The sequence below is a fragment of the Leopardus geoffroyi genome, chromosome B3 (genome assembly GCF_018350155.1).
Source record: "Leopardus geoffroyi isolate Oge1 chromosome B3, O.geoffroyi_Oge1_pat1.0, whole genome shotgun sequence".
Taxonomy (NCBI): domain Eukaryota; kingdom Metazoa; phylum Chordata; class Mammalia; order Carnivora; family Felidae; genus Leopardus; species Leopardus geoffroyi.
In genome coordinates, this window is record NC_059337.1 from 63,190,545 (window position 1) to 63,207,083 (window position 16,539).

Below are 16,539 nucleotides of genomic sequence, written 5' to 3' on the forward strand. Positions count from 1 at the left end.
GCAGAGCCTGCTCCGAATTCTCTGTCCCCCTCTCTCTGCCCCTACCCTGCTTGCACTCTCCCCAAAATACATACAAAAGAAGAAAGGAAAAAAAAGAAATTACTTGTCTGCAAACATTTTCCAATGTAAAGGTTCAAGTCAGTATCAAGTTATGATGCCAGGTCCAAAGCGTGCACACAGTAGGGCCAGGGTCACATGGACGCTTTTCAGAATTCTGAAGCATCAGTATACCATTGATACATACTCTATGAATTATCATTAATCAAAACCATAAATTAAAAAAAATACACATAACAATGTTCCTCTTTGTACCTATCAACAAGACACAAAACATTCTTATCAAAATTGGGTTTGGGGTGCAATGCAACAGCCTCTAAGCCAAAGAAAAGGCAGGAAGGTGAACACTAGTGAACGGGATGAGATTTCTACCGTCCTCTTACAGTTAAACATATCTTACCTCTCCACAATGTTTTTTGGCCACTTTCTCTAGGTGGGATTTTAATAAATGAACACTCTCATTTGACAGACCTTTGGCATTCTTTAACTCTATTTCGGGGACTCTGGAAAAGAAAAAGACAAAAAGGAGTTACGCCAAAAAAGTATGGCCTCTTTGCGTTAATATTTGCTAAGTGCAACCTTGAGGCCCAGGATTTCCTACAGGCTTCTATACCACCAGCAGCATTTCCCTTCATCTCAAAGGATTTCAACGGCATCCCAGCAACTCTGCTGACACAGTGCTTGACATGGGGTCACCTGTGGCCCCTGGGGGAGAAGCCCGCGGGGACCAGACTTACTGGGCTCCATTCCGACTTGCCCCCAACAATTACCCAGCTCTCACAGTTCACCCGCAAGAGTCCAAGTGCTCTGGGCTCATTCGTGTGCTCCAGCATGAAACAGGCCAAGCACAACCAGGCCAGATGAAGCCTCGGTTGGGGCACCTGGCTGGCTCAGTCAGCGGAGCACGAGACTCTTGACCTCGAGGTTGTGAGTTCGAGCCCCACGTTGGGTGTAGAGATTACGTAAAAGTAAAATCTTTAAAAAAAACCCCAAAAAGCAGATGAGGACTCAGCGATCCATCCAGCGTCCCCACTATATGCGTGTTGTGTCACTCCTTGTGATTGCCAACAAGGTGGAAATGCTCACTCACCCACTCACATCTGAATCTACCTGTGTGTGCTCTGCAAGGATGCCCAGCACGCTCGTCTCCCTGCAGAGCACAAGCGAGACTCAACACTTTTCTGTGCGAGGTACGCAGCCGCCACTCCTCAGCTTCCCCTTGATTCCCCATCAATAGATATCCAATAACAGTTCACTGACATCAAACCGACTTTATTTGATTTCGCTGAAGAGAAGCTGACTCTACTTCCGACCAATTATTTCTGAGCAACTGATGGGATTTTAGTTTAGCAAAGCCTTTACTATTTCACTACCTCTGCGTCCTCTCACTGCCCTGGTGTGGTAGGTTGCTACATCATTATCTCCTTGGATAGATGGAAACCTGAGAGAAAGGAGTTCATACATATGAGAACAAGAAAGGAAAGGCCATACATACAGTCCCGAGTATGGTCCATCTAACCCACAACTCTCTCACATCAAAGACCATCTGCATCCAAGACTATCTTGCAGAAAAACAAAGTTTTCCTGTACCATATCATCTCCAACAATAAGAATGCTCCCCCAAGTCAAGCCTTACATAACTTCTTTAATTCAGCAGTCATTATATAGCAATCATTGTTAATAGAATGATGAAAAAACCCATCTACAATAATTAAACTTTAAAAATCCGCCCCAATTTTTTTCCAGCTTTCTATGTCCTTGGCACATAATTTATAATTTTATATAGCTGAGATTATAATGTCTACTTTATGGCTCTTTTTTTTTTTTTTTAAATATCTTTTTTTTTTTTTCAACGTTTATTTATTTTTGGGACAGAGAGAGACAGAGCATGAACGGGGGAGGGGCAGAGAGAGAGGGAGACACAGAATCGGAAACAGGCTCCAGGCTCTGAGCCATCAGCCCAGAGCCCGACGCGGGGCTCGAACTCACGGACCGCGAGATCGTGACCTGGCTGAAGTCGGACGCTTAACCAACTGCGCCACCCAGGCGCCCCTATGGCTCTTTTATAATCAATTCCGTGTTGCTTTTTTCTTTTTTCGAAATCATCCCAGGGCACCTGGGTGACTCCAATGGTTGTCTTTTTTTTTTTTTTTTTAATTTTTTTTTTCAATGCTTTGAGAGAGAGAGAGAGCACAAGCAAGGAAGGGGCAGAGACAGGGTTGGGGGGGTAGAGCAGAGAGAAAGGGGGACAGAGGATCTAAAGCAGGCACTGCGCTGACAGCAGTGAGCTCTACACGGGGCTCAAACTCACAAACCGTGAGTTCATGACCTGAGCCAAAGTCAGACACTCAACTGACTGGAGCCACCCAGGCACCCTGAGTGTCTGACTATTGATTTTGGCTCAGGTCATAATCTCACAGTCATGGGATCAAGCCCTCCCGAGTCGGACTCCATGCTGGGCATGGAACCTACTTGAGATTCTCTCCCTCTACCCTTCCCTTGCTGGCACACAGGAACACACACACACTCTCTCTCTCAAAATAAAATCAATCAATAAATCATCCCAAAATATTTTTATCAATTAGACACATCAAGATTTGCCAGAATGGTCCCCTAGTGCAGTGGTTCTCAATCAGGGGTGACTGTGTCCCCAGGGAATACCTGTCAATGTCCAAAGGCAGACAAACTCTGCATTCCTTGCCTACATACCTATTTCATTCAGCTCATCCTGTGTTATATCCTTTATAGTAAGCTGGTAATTAGTTGAAAGCAAAGCCTTCCTGAGTTCTACAAGCTGTTCTAATAAATTTCCAAACCTAAGGACAGGGTTGAAGGCCATATTTACGGCTGGTTGACTGGAAATGCGGTACGTGCAACCGGGGTTTGAAGTTTTGTGGAACTGAGCCCTTAACTCGTGAGGTCTGCAATAACCACAGCTAGTCTGTGGGGCACCTGGGTGGCTCAGCTGGTTAAGCATGTGACTTCAGCACAGGTGATGATCTCACGGACCAGGAGCCCAGCTTTGGGTGACTTCGTGCCCCCCAGTTCAGGAGAGCACGAGCTCCACTTCTGGTGAGTGCAAGCCCCACATCGGGTGAGCCCTGCTTCTCTCTCTCTGCCCCTTGTGGGATTCTCTTTCTCTCCCTCTCTCTGCTCCCCCACCCCCCACTCACTTGCACCCTCTGTCTCTGTCTCAACGACAACCACAAAACATGGCTAGTTCATATCAAAACTAAACCCAGCTGTCAGAAAAGACACCACCTATTTGGTGTCAGGCAAAATAAAACCTAGAGAGACACTGCCTTATTTTTCTTTCATAAATGTAATTACCCTTCTACTAATTCATTAATTAACTTTCTAAATACCTACTCTACCTACTCTAGGCGCAGTGTTAGAGGCAAAAGAGGGTTACTAGATTCAAGCAGCTCATCTTGACCTCTCTGAATTTTCTGCATAACAAATTTCCATAAATTTACCACCCACTCTGTGAGGCACTGCATCCTTTTATTTGTCACTTTTCTCCACCGGTTCCTGCACAAGAAGCTCAAACCACAAATATCATCCAAGCCAATCTGCCTCTCCGTGTGTAATGTCTCAGGAAAGATTACACGAAATATACATATACTTCAAAAAGACAATATGTGGGGTGCCTGGGTGGCTCAGCGTCCGACTCTTGATTTCTGCTCAGGTCACAATCCGAGGGTCGTGGGATCGAGTCCTGCATTGGGCTCTGTGCTGGTAGCATGGAGGCGGCCTGGGATTCTCTCTCCCTCCCTCGGCCCCTACCCCAGTTGCTCCCATGCGATACTTGACCACTGATTGCCAACGCTCTTGCCCTACCAGTGGTTCTCACCCAGAGGCAGTACGCTTTCAGGGGGAGTTTGAAAATGGTGGGGTCTTGTGGTTGTCTCACAGATTGAAGAGCACTTCTAGCATCACTGGCTAGGGCCAGGGATACAGCAAGCCCTGCATGGTGGAGACTCATCAGCACTGCCCCTAGTAACAGAGGGACTCAAAACTCCTTTTTCCTCTAGGGAATAAAACTTCCAGGGGCGCCTGGGTGGCGCAGTCGGTTAAGCGTCCGACTTCAGCCAGGTCACGATCTCGTGGTCCGTGAGTTCAAGCCCCGCGTCAGGCTCTGGGCTGATGGCTCGGAGCCTGGAGCCTGTTTCCGATTCTGTGTCTCCCTCTCTCTCTGCCCCTCCCCTGTTCATGCTCTGTCTCTCTCTGTCCCAAAAATAAATAAACGTTGAAAAAAAAAAAATTAAAAAAAAAACAAAAAAAAACTTCCATTAGGCCCAGGAAGCTATTGCTACTCTAAGTTTTAACACCAACCACATTTTAAAACTAAGTATACAAGGGTTCTACTGGTTCTCACACGTTTATCTTTTTCTTTTTTTAATTTATTTTTATTTTTTGGGAGAGAGAGAGTGTGTGCACGCACGCACACACACATGCAAGCAGGGGAGGGGCAGAGGGAGATGGAGAGAGAGAATCCCAAGCAGGCTCCGTGCTCAGCGCGGAGTCCAACACGGGGCTCGATCTCACAACTGTGAGATCACAACCTGAGCCAAAATCAAGAGTTGGATGCTTAACCAACTGAGCCACCCGGGTGCCCCATCCCTTTCTTCTAGATTGTTCCTCTTTCCAATTTAGGAAGAATTAAACAAAAATTAACACATCAGAAAAGAAGAAAAAAAGAAAGAAGAAAATTAACACATCAGAAAAAGCAAACAATTGGTCACGGAGCAAATATTACTATCTGGAGTGACTATTCTACCACTGTAAGCAGACTTAACATGAGACAGGTTTCATAAAAATGTTTACTGCTGATGTAGTTTTGATGAAATACAGCTGACAGGGAATGAAATTTTAAGTGGAATGGAGGCAGGAAGAAGAAAATACCATTAATGTCAATCTGTTTCCATGATGTCAAAACAGAGAAGTGATGTCACATCAAAAGGTATTCATAAATGTACTCACACATCTGGATAGGTTGGCGGGCATTTGACCCTCAAATCCACTTTCACGTATACTTCTTCACCAGTTAGGCCCTGAGGGTACAGAACTAAATTGATTTCAGGAGGCTCATTGACCTAAAAGGGAAAAAGAAAATCTTTTTTTTTTTTTTCCTGCCCCAGAGAGTGAACCATGAGCAATTAAGATAATGACCATCTAGCTCTAATGTTCAACTTTTCAAATAGTACGTGTCGTTGTACTTTTATATAGGTGTTTGGTCATCTTTTCCTAAAGTGTGGTTTAAAAACAAAACCCGGGCCAGAGAGACTGCATTTTCCCTTTCAAAGTTACCTAAGGAGTGAGCCAAACATTCCACGTAAGCTTCCATTCATTCAATAGATGTTACTGAGCCCTGATCACATGATTATGCATGGGTACTGATCTACAGGCTAGGAGTACAGGGGTAAATTCAGACAGACATGAGCCTAACTGGCCAATACAGATAAGAAGGCAAGTGAGTATTCTCAGTAGTGATGAGTGCTGTAAAGAAAACAAGGCAGGGGCACCTGGGTGGCTCAGCCCGTCAAGCATCCAGCTTTGGTTCAGGTCAGGATCTCACCGTTCCTGAGTTCCAGCCTCGCATTGGGCTCTCTGCTGTCAGCACAGAGCCTGCTTCAGATCCTCTGTCCCCCCCCCCACCACCACTCCCCCCCCGCACCCCCGCTCACTCTGTCCCTCTCCTGCTCTCTCTCTCTCAAAAATAAATCAACATTAACAAAAAGAAAGAAAGAAAGAGAAGAAGGCAAAATGATAGAGTCAGGTGTGCCAAGGAAGGACCTCTTGAGCAGGAAGAGTTTCAACTGGAATCTGGGTAATGAGATAATAACAAGTGAAAACCTTATCATGGAAATCTGATGGCTCTTTTAACTTGGACATGCTTTCATCCAACTGCTTTTCGCCAAATAACTAAATATTCTATTTATTGTTCTTTAACTTATTAAATGTGTTTTTTCCAAAAAAGGTCTGAGGCAGCTGATATTATCTATAATATCTATAATTATCTATAATTTCATCCCTGAGAGAAGGGACGCTGAGGGAAGAAGCGTGTACTCTCCTGGTCCAGGCACTTCACCAACTCTGACAGGTAGGCCCCATCTCCGTTCTACAGAGCAAGCAGCTAGGGCTCAGAAAGTTTCCGTTTCTTGCCCACAGGTACACGGCGACAAGGCCAGATTTCAGATCCAACCTTGACTCCAAACCTGTGTCTTTCTCATTAGCTGCTCCCTTGCTAGTGCCGATTCGAGTTGCTGGGGATGAGCCTTGACTTTGTCTTGAAACACACAAGTAGCCAGGGCAAAAAGGGAAATGTGACATTATTTCACACTTCCCAGAAAAGGAAAGGCATAAAAATCTGTCAGGGGCAAGAAAGCACTTAGCAACACTAAATTCTAACAGATGTTTACAACACACGGTACCCCAAATTACATAATAAACAAAATTCTCATCAACCATGCATATAAAATACATAAGGTCAGGGGCGCCTGGGTGGCGCAGTCGGTTAAGCGTCCGACTTCAGTCAGGTCGCGATCTCGCGATCCGTGAGTTCGAGCCCCGCGTCAGGCTCTGGGCTGATGGCTCAGAGCCTGGAGCCTGTTTCCGATTCTGTGTCTCCCTCTCTCTCTGCCCCTCCCCTGTTCATGCTCTGTCTCTCTCTGTCCCAAAAATAAATAAACGTTGGGGAAAAAAAATTAAAAAAAAAAAAAATACATAAGGTTAGTTTTCATGAGGCTTTATCCTAATCCTTGCTGAAAGCTGCGGTAAGGCTCTGCGTGGTCCTGGGAGGGTTAAACAGCCTGTGAGCCAGGAGGTCTTTTACCTACTCATTCGGCCATCACGCCTCATCACCCACACTTTTTGGGCATCGCTCTGTCAGGCACTGGTAGCACACCAAAGAGAGAAAACAGACGTGGTTCCAGCTGTCACGGAACTTGGGAACACAAATAATAAATACACAGGTTCAAGTTCGGAAAGTGCTGTTGAAGAGAAGGTGTGATGCCCTTGAACGGTGATGGAATAGGGCACCCCAAAATACGCCACTTTGGCATAAGCTTTATTTTGAGCTAAGGGTTCTTAAAAACAGAAGGTGCAAGAAAGGCCCTCCAACCTTCTCTTTTCTTCCTGAAAGCAGGCGATAAAACTCTCATGTGAAAGATGCCCTCCTATATTAAGAAGGAAATCTCACTACCAGAGACAGAATATCGAGGCTGAGAGAATTCTGTACAAACACAACTTGGTAAAAGGACTCTTGTCTTTCTTCAGCCTCCCCAGATTTGTTAGTTACTTTTCCATAATTCCCTCTCTTTGTTCAACCCACCATCTAAACACTGAGGTCTGGCCACTTCTTTGGGTCTTCATTTTCCTATGGGGTTTCCTATCTACGTGTAAAAAATCTGTATGCTATTCTCCTGTCGATCTGCCTCATCTCATATCAATTAAATTCTCATATCTAGCCAGAGACCCCCTAAGAAGACAAAAGCAAAATCTTGTCTCCCTACACTCTAATTCGAGAACGACTGGCAGTGGATGTGAGGGAACATACTTGGACGTGGTCATCAGGAAGACCCATCTGAGGACATCACACCTAAGGTGAGACAAGCCAGAGACGGAGCATTCCAGACAAGGGAAAGGCACATGAAGAGGTTCAAAGTGAACAAGAGGTTGGTCCATTCCAAAAACCAAAGGGAGGCCAGCATGCCTGGAACTGAGGAGGGATGTGGAAACCAGGTAAGCAGGTGTGATGAAGATCGGCCAGGGCACAAAGGGCCTTGTCAGCCAGGTGAAATATCGGGCAGGGTTTTAAGATGGGAATGATATGATCTAACATATATTTTGAAAGATCACTTTGGTGGCTGAGTAAAGAGTGAACAAGGTAGAGTAAGAACAAAAGTCAAAAGCTACTGTAACAATGCAGCCTGTGTTGGTAGCAGAGGAGAAAGAAGGTGTATGTGAGATAAAGTGGACAAAAAGACTGGGTCTCCAGGGAGGGAAACGGAAGAAGCAGGCCTTGTCCCAGATGCTCCTGAGGTGGAACAGGATGAGGACAGAGACCATCCCCTGCTGGGGTAACACGGGCCTGTAGGTGACCTTGCCAAGAGCAGGCTCCACAGGCACCGAACGCAGACGCTGGTGTGATGAGGAGTGAACGTGAGACTCAGTGAGTCTAGACAAGCCCTTCAGTGAGGTTTGGGTTTGGGCATTAAGTGCACAGAGAATGGGGTCACAGACAGAGGAGGATGTGAAAGCAAGGGAGGTATCTCTTGCTCTGTCTTTGAAGATGAGAGATACTAGAGCGTGTGAGGATGCTGATGGGAAGGAATACTACAGAAGAACTGGAAAGAGACACAATTAGGACCTATCAGAGGGCAGACAGCCATGGATCCTGGGCACAAGAGAGAGAGACAGGAGGAGGGGCCCTTCTTTAGAATGACAGAGGAAGGTGAGAAGAACAAGCAGGGAGAGGCTGGTGGGTTTCCGCGGAGGAGCCTCAAAGGTTTGAGTGTGAGACTGAACTAACAGGGCTCCAGGCCTCCTAGTTCCCCTCTAACCATGGCAGACAGCCGGTCCCTGCTCTATATATTAGACAGAACTCTGCATAGGAAGCATGTAGCTGCTAAGAGCAGCTAAGATACTTAGTTGCTAGGAAGAAAAGGAAAGATTATTGCCATGACCAGCCAGTCTTCTTCAACAGACTCACTTTTGGAAAAACTTTTTATTATGGAAAATTTCAAACAAGAGCTGGTAACCATACAATGAACTCCATGTGTCTACCATACAGTTTCAACAATTACCTACTGATGGCCAACCTTGTGTATCTATGTTACCCCTACCCGCAAACACCACCTGAGATTATTTTTTTTTTTTCAACGTTTATTTATTTTGGGACAGAGAGAGACAGAGAATGAATGGGGGAGGGGCAGGGAGAGAGGGAGACACAGAATGGAAACAGGCTCCAGGCTCTGAGCCATCAGCCCAGAGCCCGACGCGGGGCTCGAACTCACGGACTACGAGATCGTGACCTGGCTGAAGTCGGACGCTTGACCGACTGCGCCACCCAGGCGCCCCCACCTGAGATTATTTTGAAGTAAATCTTTCCAACCAGTCTTTGCTGTTACTGTTATTCATTTTCTAACAAGAATCCAGCATGGTAGGGATGTAAAAATTGAGAGAAAGGCTAGACTCAGACAAAATTTTACCAGTGCTTTCTCCACCAGATCAAACCTTTTCAGCCTTTCTCATCTTACAGGCCACAAAGTTTGGAAAGACATTATGATCACCAACTTATCATTTTGTCAAGAGAATACTCTTTTGGGAGCTCCTGGCTGGCTCAGTCAGTGAAGCATGAGACTCTTGATGTCAGGATTGGGAGTTCAAGCCCCATGTTGGGCATAGAGAGCTTACTCTAAAAAAAGAAAAAAAAAAGAAAAGAAAAGAAAAGAAAAGAAAAGAAAGAAAGAAAGAAAGAAAGAAAGAAAGAAAGAAAGAAAAAATACATTTTTGCTCCCTATTATATATTCATTTCAGAAAACAGAGAATGCTTTAGTATCAAAAGTAGGAGGGGGGTCAATTTATCTTACACTAATAAATCTTCACCTAAAAAAAAGAATATGGGGCCCCTGGGTGGCTCAGTCGATTAAGCATCCAACTTTGGCTCAGGTCATGATCTCACGGTTCCTAAGTTTGAGCCCCATGTCAGGCTCTCTGCTGTCAGTGCAGAGGCTGGAACCTGCTTCAGATTCTGTGTCTCCCTCTCTGCCTCTCCCCTGATCGTGCCCTGTCTCTCTCTCTCTCAAAAATAAACAAACATCAAAAAAAAAAATTTTTTTTTTAAGAATAAAAATAAAAAAATAAATCTTCACTTACACATTATTCTGACTTTCATTTTCTAGCTTGGCTGTTGACCAGTGAAAATTTTATTTCAGAACAAACCAGTGAGAATATTGCTCTAACTCTGTATGACTAATAGCTTACAAGAGGCCAAAGAAATAGGTAAGAAAATGAGGGCAAATGCCACACAAACGGTTTTCTTAAAGTAAAATACTCAGCACTTGACAAGCCCAATGTACGATGGGCAAGTCAAGATGTTATAATGCAAGCACACCACCCAGGAGTTAACAGCAGATCTTCTGTTTTTGAAGCAGCAAAACGAGAGTAGCCCTCTATAGCTTCAAGGAGCAAGAATTAGGTCAACGTAAGCAGAACCAAAATTATCAGCAAGCTGCGTAGGCAGAAACTACAAACGTAAACCAAAGGATAGGTCCTTCCTGGGCCCAGGGTGGAAATGAACTTCCAACACACAGACCCGTGCCCCATGAAGTGAGGTATCCCCGGACAGGTAAGATAGCAGATCTGGTTTAACATTCCCTTTTGTCTTCATCAGGGAAGTGAAAAGTGTATGTCAGTGTAACCAGGCCTTACAGGAAATGGTACAGACAGCCCTTCACTGTGCGCCCAGAGTCACGGGACCAGGAAGCCAGTTTCAGAAAAACGAGGCCGATTGGGGGATTACACAGGTTGAAGATATTCTTTACTAAAGGGAATGCTTCATAAAGCACAGCGAATCCAGTTACAGATTGCTGGCAAGCCTCAGGGGAGGAGGCCTCTGGGGCAGTACCTGAGGCACAAGGGGGAACAGCATACACAGAACACTGGGGCCTAAAGAAGTTGTAAGCACCCTGCAGACCCTCGTGGGCTGGACCAGCCATACACCATGCAGGTCTAGTGTTCCCGTTATTTCCACAACAGGACACCAAGCACAGCAGTGACAATGGCGGTGAGCCAGGTAATGCCAAAAACAAACTTTGAGGAAGAGGAAGGAGTTTTGTAACAAAGTGAAGAGACTCCTGGGTGCGTAGAGGTTGCAGAGCTTTACCAGGCGCACGAGCCCAGTGACTGGGGCTTGGATGAAGGAACAGACCGAGGCCACTGAGGAATGACATACTACTGGACAAAATCTACCAGCTTGTCTGGATCTGAGTACCCAGTAAAACTAGCTCCAAGAGTGGGGCACTGAGTTATCAGGTGTCTGCTACCCTTTTTTTTTTTTTTTTTTTGAGAGAGACAGACCACAAGTGGGGAAAGGGCAGATAGAGAGACAAGGGAGAATCCCAAGTAGGTTCTGCACTGTCAGTGCAGAGCCTGACATGGGGCTTGAACTCATGAACCGTGAGACAGGACTTGAGCCAAAATCAAGAATCCGGTTCCCCAAGTGACTGAGTCACCCACGCACCCCCAGGTGTCTGCTACTTTCAAGGCCTTTATCTTTGGCTCACAATTTAACTGGATCAGAATGATATTCTTCTCCATAGGACATAAACTTCCAGGTATTTCCCAGCAGACTATTAATTGTTCCCCCAATATCCATTCTCTCCCTATTTCTTGGCAACAGAGCCCCTGATTTTTTAGTTGGATGCAATCCTTTGCAGCTAAGTGTGGCCATTGGGTTAATCTCTGGCTAATAAGATGAAAGAACTAACACAGGCAACTTCTTCATCCCTATCTCCTTCCTGCTGACTGGAATGCAGATATGATGGTTGGAGCTCAGGCAGCTATTTTGGACCATGAACAGCAATTTAGAAAAAGCCCTAGACCCCAGACTTCTGCGTGCAGCAAACTGAATTTTGTTAAGTTTTCTTTAACATGTAGCCAAACTGAATCCTACCCAATACAGGCACATGGAGGGGGGGGGGGGCGGGGGGGAGAACAGTCCAGGAAAAGTGACTTTAGACATAAGAACAGACTATTTGCCAGGCTTTCCTTGAGCAAACTGGGAGGCTTCTCAACATGAGAAGAGGCTTTTAGACAAGGTATGTTTAGGATATCAAGCATTAGCTCACATTAAAGCATTCAAGGAGTCCTGGAGCTGAACAGGGCTCCATTAAAAATGATGTAACAATCAGGATGTGCTGGGGAGGGGGTAGGGAGGGGATCCTTTGTGCATTTGAAAGATAAATGGTTATTAGAACAGTGTTGGTAAAGTTCTCTGACTTCACCTACACAAGGAAATAACAAATTCCTGGAATATCTGCGGGCAAATAAAATAAGGGATAACCAAAAAAGTTTGAGAACACTAAGGAAGAGGAAAACACAATGCAGAACGTATCAGATACAAAATATATTAACTATAAAATATACATGAGAAAAAAACCAATTTGTTTCAAAGATTAAATTGCAAGTGAAATGAAAGCAGCATAAAAAGTAGCAATGGAAGGGGGCGCCTGGGTGGCGCAGTCGGTTAAGCGTCCGACTTCAGCCAGGTCACGATCTCGCGGTCCGGGAGTTCCAGCCCCGCGTCGGGCTCTGGGCTGATGGCTCAGAGCCTGGAGCCTGTTTCCGATTCTGTGTCTCCCTCTCTCTCTGCCCCTCCCCCATTCATGCTCTGTCTCTCTCTGTCCCAAAAATAAATAAACGTTGAAAAAAAAAAAAATTAAAAAAAAAAAAAGTAGCAATGGAAGGAACTATAAAATAGAAGTTGTATGTGCTTCTCCTTGGGATCGTGAAGCCAGATGCTCTCCTCCACTGTTACAGAGGAGCCCACAGCCAATGCCCCCACACATCCCCTGCTGCTGAGTCTGATGTGCTTTTCTCTGGGCACTTCCTAACACTCAGGGCCAACAAAATAAACTGGTTTAAGAATGTGTCTCTTTTCTCCTCATTAAGATAAAAAAACAAAAACAAAAACAAAAACAAAAACACTTCTGCACAGTGAAGAAAACAACAATCAACAAAACTAAAAGGCAACGGAGGGCATGGGAGAAGATGTTTGCAAATGACGTACCAGATAAAGGGCTGGTATCTAAAATAAACAAGGAACTTACCAAACTCAACACCCAAAGAACACATAATCCAGTGAAGAGATGAGCAAAACACATGAACAGACATTTTTCCAAGGAAGACATCCAGATGGCTAACAGACACATGAAAAGATGCTCAACATCAGTCAGGGAAATACAAATCAAAACCACAATGAGATACCACCTCCCACCTGTCAGAATGGCTAACATTAACAGCTCCGGAAACCACAGATGTTGGCAAGGATTTGGAGAAAGGGGAACCCTCTTGCATTGCTGGTGGGAATGCAAACTGGTGCATCCGCTCTGGAAAACAGTGTGGAGGTTCCTCAAAAAATTAAAAATAGAACCACCCTATGACCCAGCAATTGTACCACTAGGTATATATCCAAAGGATACAGATAGGTTGATTTGAAGGGGCACATGCACCCAATGTTTATAGCAGCACTACTGACAATAGCCAGATAATGGAAAGAGCCCAAATGTCCATAGACTGATGAACGGATAAAGAAGCCTGATAAGGCAGCCTGCTTGGGATTCTCTCCCTCTATCTGGCCTCCCTCCTCTCAAAAATAAATAAAAACAAACAAATAAATAAACAAATAAATAAATAAAAACAAAGTCATGAAATAATTAAAAGGAGTCCCTGGATGGCTCAATTAGTTAAGTGTCCGATTTCAGCTCAGGTCATGATCTAGCGGTTAGTGAGTTCAAGCCCCCCATCAGGCTCTCTCTCTCTCTCTCTCTCTCTCTCTCTCTCGGAGCCCACTTCTTATCCTCTTTCCCTCACTCTGCCTCCTCCCTCAAAAATGTTTTAAACATAAAATAGCTGACAAATGAATAAGAAAAAAAAAATACACGAGGTGCTTGGCTGGCTCAGTCAGGTGAGCGTGTGACTCTTGATCTCAGGGTTCTGAGTTCGAGCCACACACCGGGCACAGAGACTACTAAAAAAAATTAAAATAAAGTAAAATAAAATAAAATAGACAATACAGCAGGAAAAAAAAAATGTTTCATCCGCCTACTGGCAAAGATGAAAAAGCCTGACGTTCACAATATTGGCAAAAATGTAGGAAAACAAGGACTCTCGTATACTATTGGGAGGCCCAAGGACAGAAGCAAGCTTTTGGGAGGAAACTTTGCAATGGACAGACATCAGATTATAAATAAACAGACCTTTGCTGACATGGAAAATAAACCAAAATAATTAATAATAAACATGTAGCTCTAGAGTAAATTAAATTTTAATCTAGTAGTATCTGATCTTTAGTATATAAAATAATTTTTAGCGTTCACTCCCAAAATGTTTATAAATGATATACATATGCTCATAAACTGAAATCTACATAACAACACATCCCCCCAAAAAGTTAAAGAAACATGAAACTTATTCACGTCAATAAATTCTGATCTGAATTTATTGGCAGCAAAATCGGCAGCAAATTGGCAGCCTGACATGAGGCTATTAAAAGCCTTTATTGATCCCAGTCAGTGTGAATAGGTGAACATTCACATTTCATTGTGTTTAATTCTGGATGCTGCCCCCCACCAGCCCCCACACCAAGGTATGGAATGTGCACACAGGGACGTGAACACAAACACTTCTGAATTTTTAAAACAACAGATCACTAGCGTTTTCGAGAAAGGACTGTGGACCTGCGTAACCTTTCCCTGAAGACTGGCAAACAGCAGGTGATAATAAGTACTTGTTGAATGACTACACTTCTGCTTCTTGTTAATGGCCATCAGTTATTTGCCTGCAAGGCCTATGAAAGTATAGAGGCTATTCACCCTGGGCCAGGAGCCACAGACAGCTATCTGAATTCTTCTGCCAGCCTTTTATTGCTTTTGTTTGCTTTTGTTAATCTTCTTTCTTGTTACAAAGACCACCAACTGTAAATTCTAGGATTATTGATATCCCCACGTACAGCAGCACCTTTTCCTTTCATTTTTCTGCAGCCTTAGAACTTGATAATTAAGCGTGTATAAGTAAATAAAGTAGCTTGGAAGGGAAGTCTTACAGGCTTTGCCTGGAGTACAGCGGGTACACTTTGTAACTCCCATTTCGGCTGTTTAATGGGCCTATGTCCTGATTCTCAGTGTTTAGAAAGAGAAGTTACCAGATCGCCAGAAAGTTATGTTTTTATTTTAGTATAAGGGGGATATTTACCTTTTTTACTACTTCAGGTTAAAAAAAAAACTCTTGAAATTTAAGCACTAGAAAAGTAAGGTCCCTGGGGTGCCTGGGTGGCTCAGTTGGTTAAGCATCTGATTTCGGCTCAGGTCATGATCTCAGGGTTCGTGAGTCTGAGCCTACACCAGGCTTGCAGATGTCAGCAGAGCCTGCTTGGGATCCTCTGTCCCCCCTCTCTGCCCCTCTCCCATTCACGCCTGTGCTCCAGGCACTCTCTCTTTCTCTCCCCAAAATAAACAAACATTTAAAAAAGAAAAAAAGAAAAGTCCGCTCTCTGAGGACCAGAGGTTTGATCTGTTTTGCCCTGGGCTGTTTCCCTGATGGCTGGAATAATAAATATTTCATGAAGGAAGAAGCCCTTGGAAGAGAGAGGGAGAAGGTTTGCCTCTGAAAGCTACAAAGAAGATCCTGTTTGTTGAGGAAATCCTGGATGTGTCCATAAGACAGATGTGAAATGCAGGAATTACAGGCAGATGAAGGAAGGTCCTGCTTGTTAAATGACAACACTCAGAGATAATTCTCCAAAATTGGGGGAAAAACCATCAGGGTCAACAGCGTATAATAAGCCTTTACTCCATGACAGAAAGGGAAATAATATTTTAAACCAAATGTCATTTAAAAGGTCTAACTCAGCGCACTCCTTTGCACTCTCCTTATCGCCAAGATGAATATATTCTATATACTCTCTGGTAAGTTCCTTCAAGGAAGTTCCTCCACCTCCGAAAACAGAGAGGACACCTGGAGAGTACAGTGGGGTATAACACGACTTATAGTTTTGAATACAAGGGAGGGTGAGACTTAAAGAGAATTCTGACTAGGGGGATCCGTAAGGTCTGTGAAAGTCGCCCAAAGCGTTCTCAGAACAAAGTTGCAATCATCTCTATGATACGCTGTTGTATCAAATTCAAGGGCTTTCGGGGGGGGGGGGGGAAGGACAAGGCTGGAAAGAGGCAGAGATGTTACGGGGTGTCAGTGGAAATGAGAAGCAGTGTCAGGTAAGGGAGAGGAGTCCACCTGGAGACAAGGCTGTGAAAGAATTCGGCCCAGGTGGGGGTTCCGGAGACCAGCCAAACGGCTGCGGGTGCAAGGACCAAAAGTAAGCGTGGGTGGAATCGGGAGAGACTAAACGACTGAAGAATCCCAAAAAGGGCCTGTGGCTCGGCCTCGGCAAGGCCGGGCCTGGCCTAGCCAGGGGAAGTCACAGAGAAAAGGCTGGGCCGCAACACGCCAACAGCGCCCGGGCCAGCCACGTTCCTACCGATCTGCACGCGTCCGGCCGCAGGTCCTGGAAGTCGGCGCCGTAGATGGCCTCCAGAGCCTGCAGCTCGTGCTCCTGCCGCTGCGGGTAGCTCTCCGGCGGTTCGTCCGGGCCGCGCCCGGGGCCCCCACGGCCCCCAGCCATGGCGACGCGGAGGCCCAGGCCGGGCAGCCGTGCGGTGGCGGTGGTGGGCCCGGGGCGGGCTCCGGAGCTGGGCTGTGCTC

General features: G+C 45.1%; 1 protein-coding gene across 7 annotated transcripts in view; it reads right to left on the reverse strand.

The window, feature by feature from the left end:
- EIF2AK4 (eukaryotic translation initiation factor 2 alpha kinase 4) overlaps positions 1-16,539 on the reverse strand; it is a 97,128-nt gene extending 80,589 nt beyond the window's left edge. For 3 of the 7 annotated variants that reach the window (XR_006704765.1, XM_045450066.1, XM_045450070.1), the window contains exons 1-3: positions 16,316-16,536; positions 5,041-5,153; positions 458-560 (exon numbers count right to left, since the gene is read on the reverse strand). Coding sequence is in view for 6 of the 7 variants with exons in the window: in XM_045450066.1 (XP_045306022.1) it covers positions 458-560; positions 5,041-5,153; positions 16,316-16,459 (360 nt within the window). In the remaining variant the exon portion in view is untranslated. Of the gene's footprint in view, positions 1-457; positions 561-5,040; positions 5,154-7,615; positions 7,772-16,315 lie in introns of all 7 variants that reach the window. The other 4 variants (XM_045450067.1, XM_045450065.1, XM_045450069.1 and 1 more) reach the window with 4 other exon arrangements.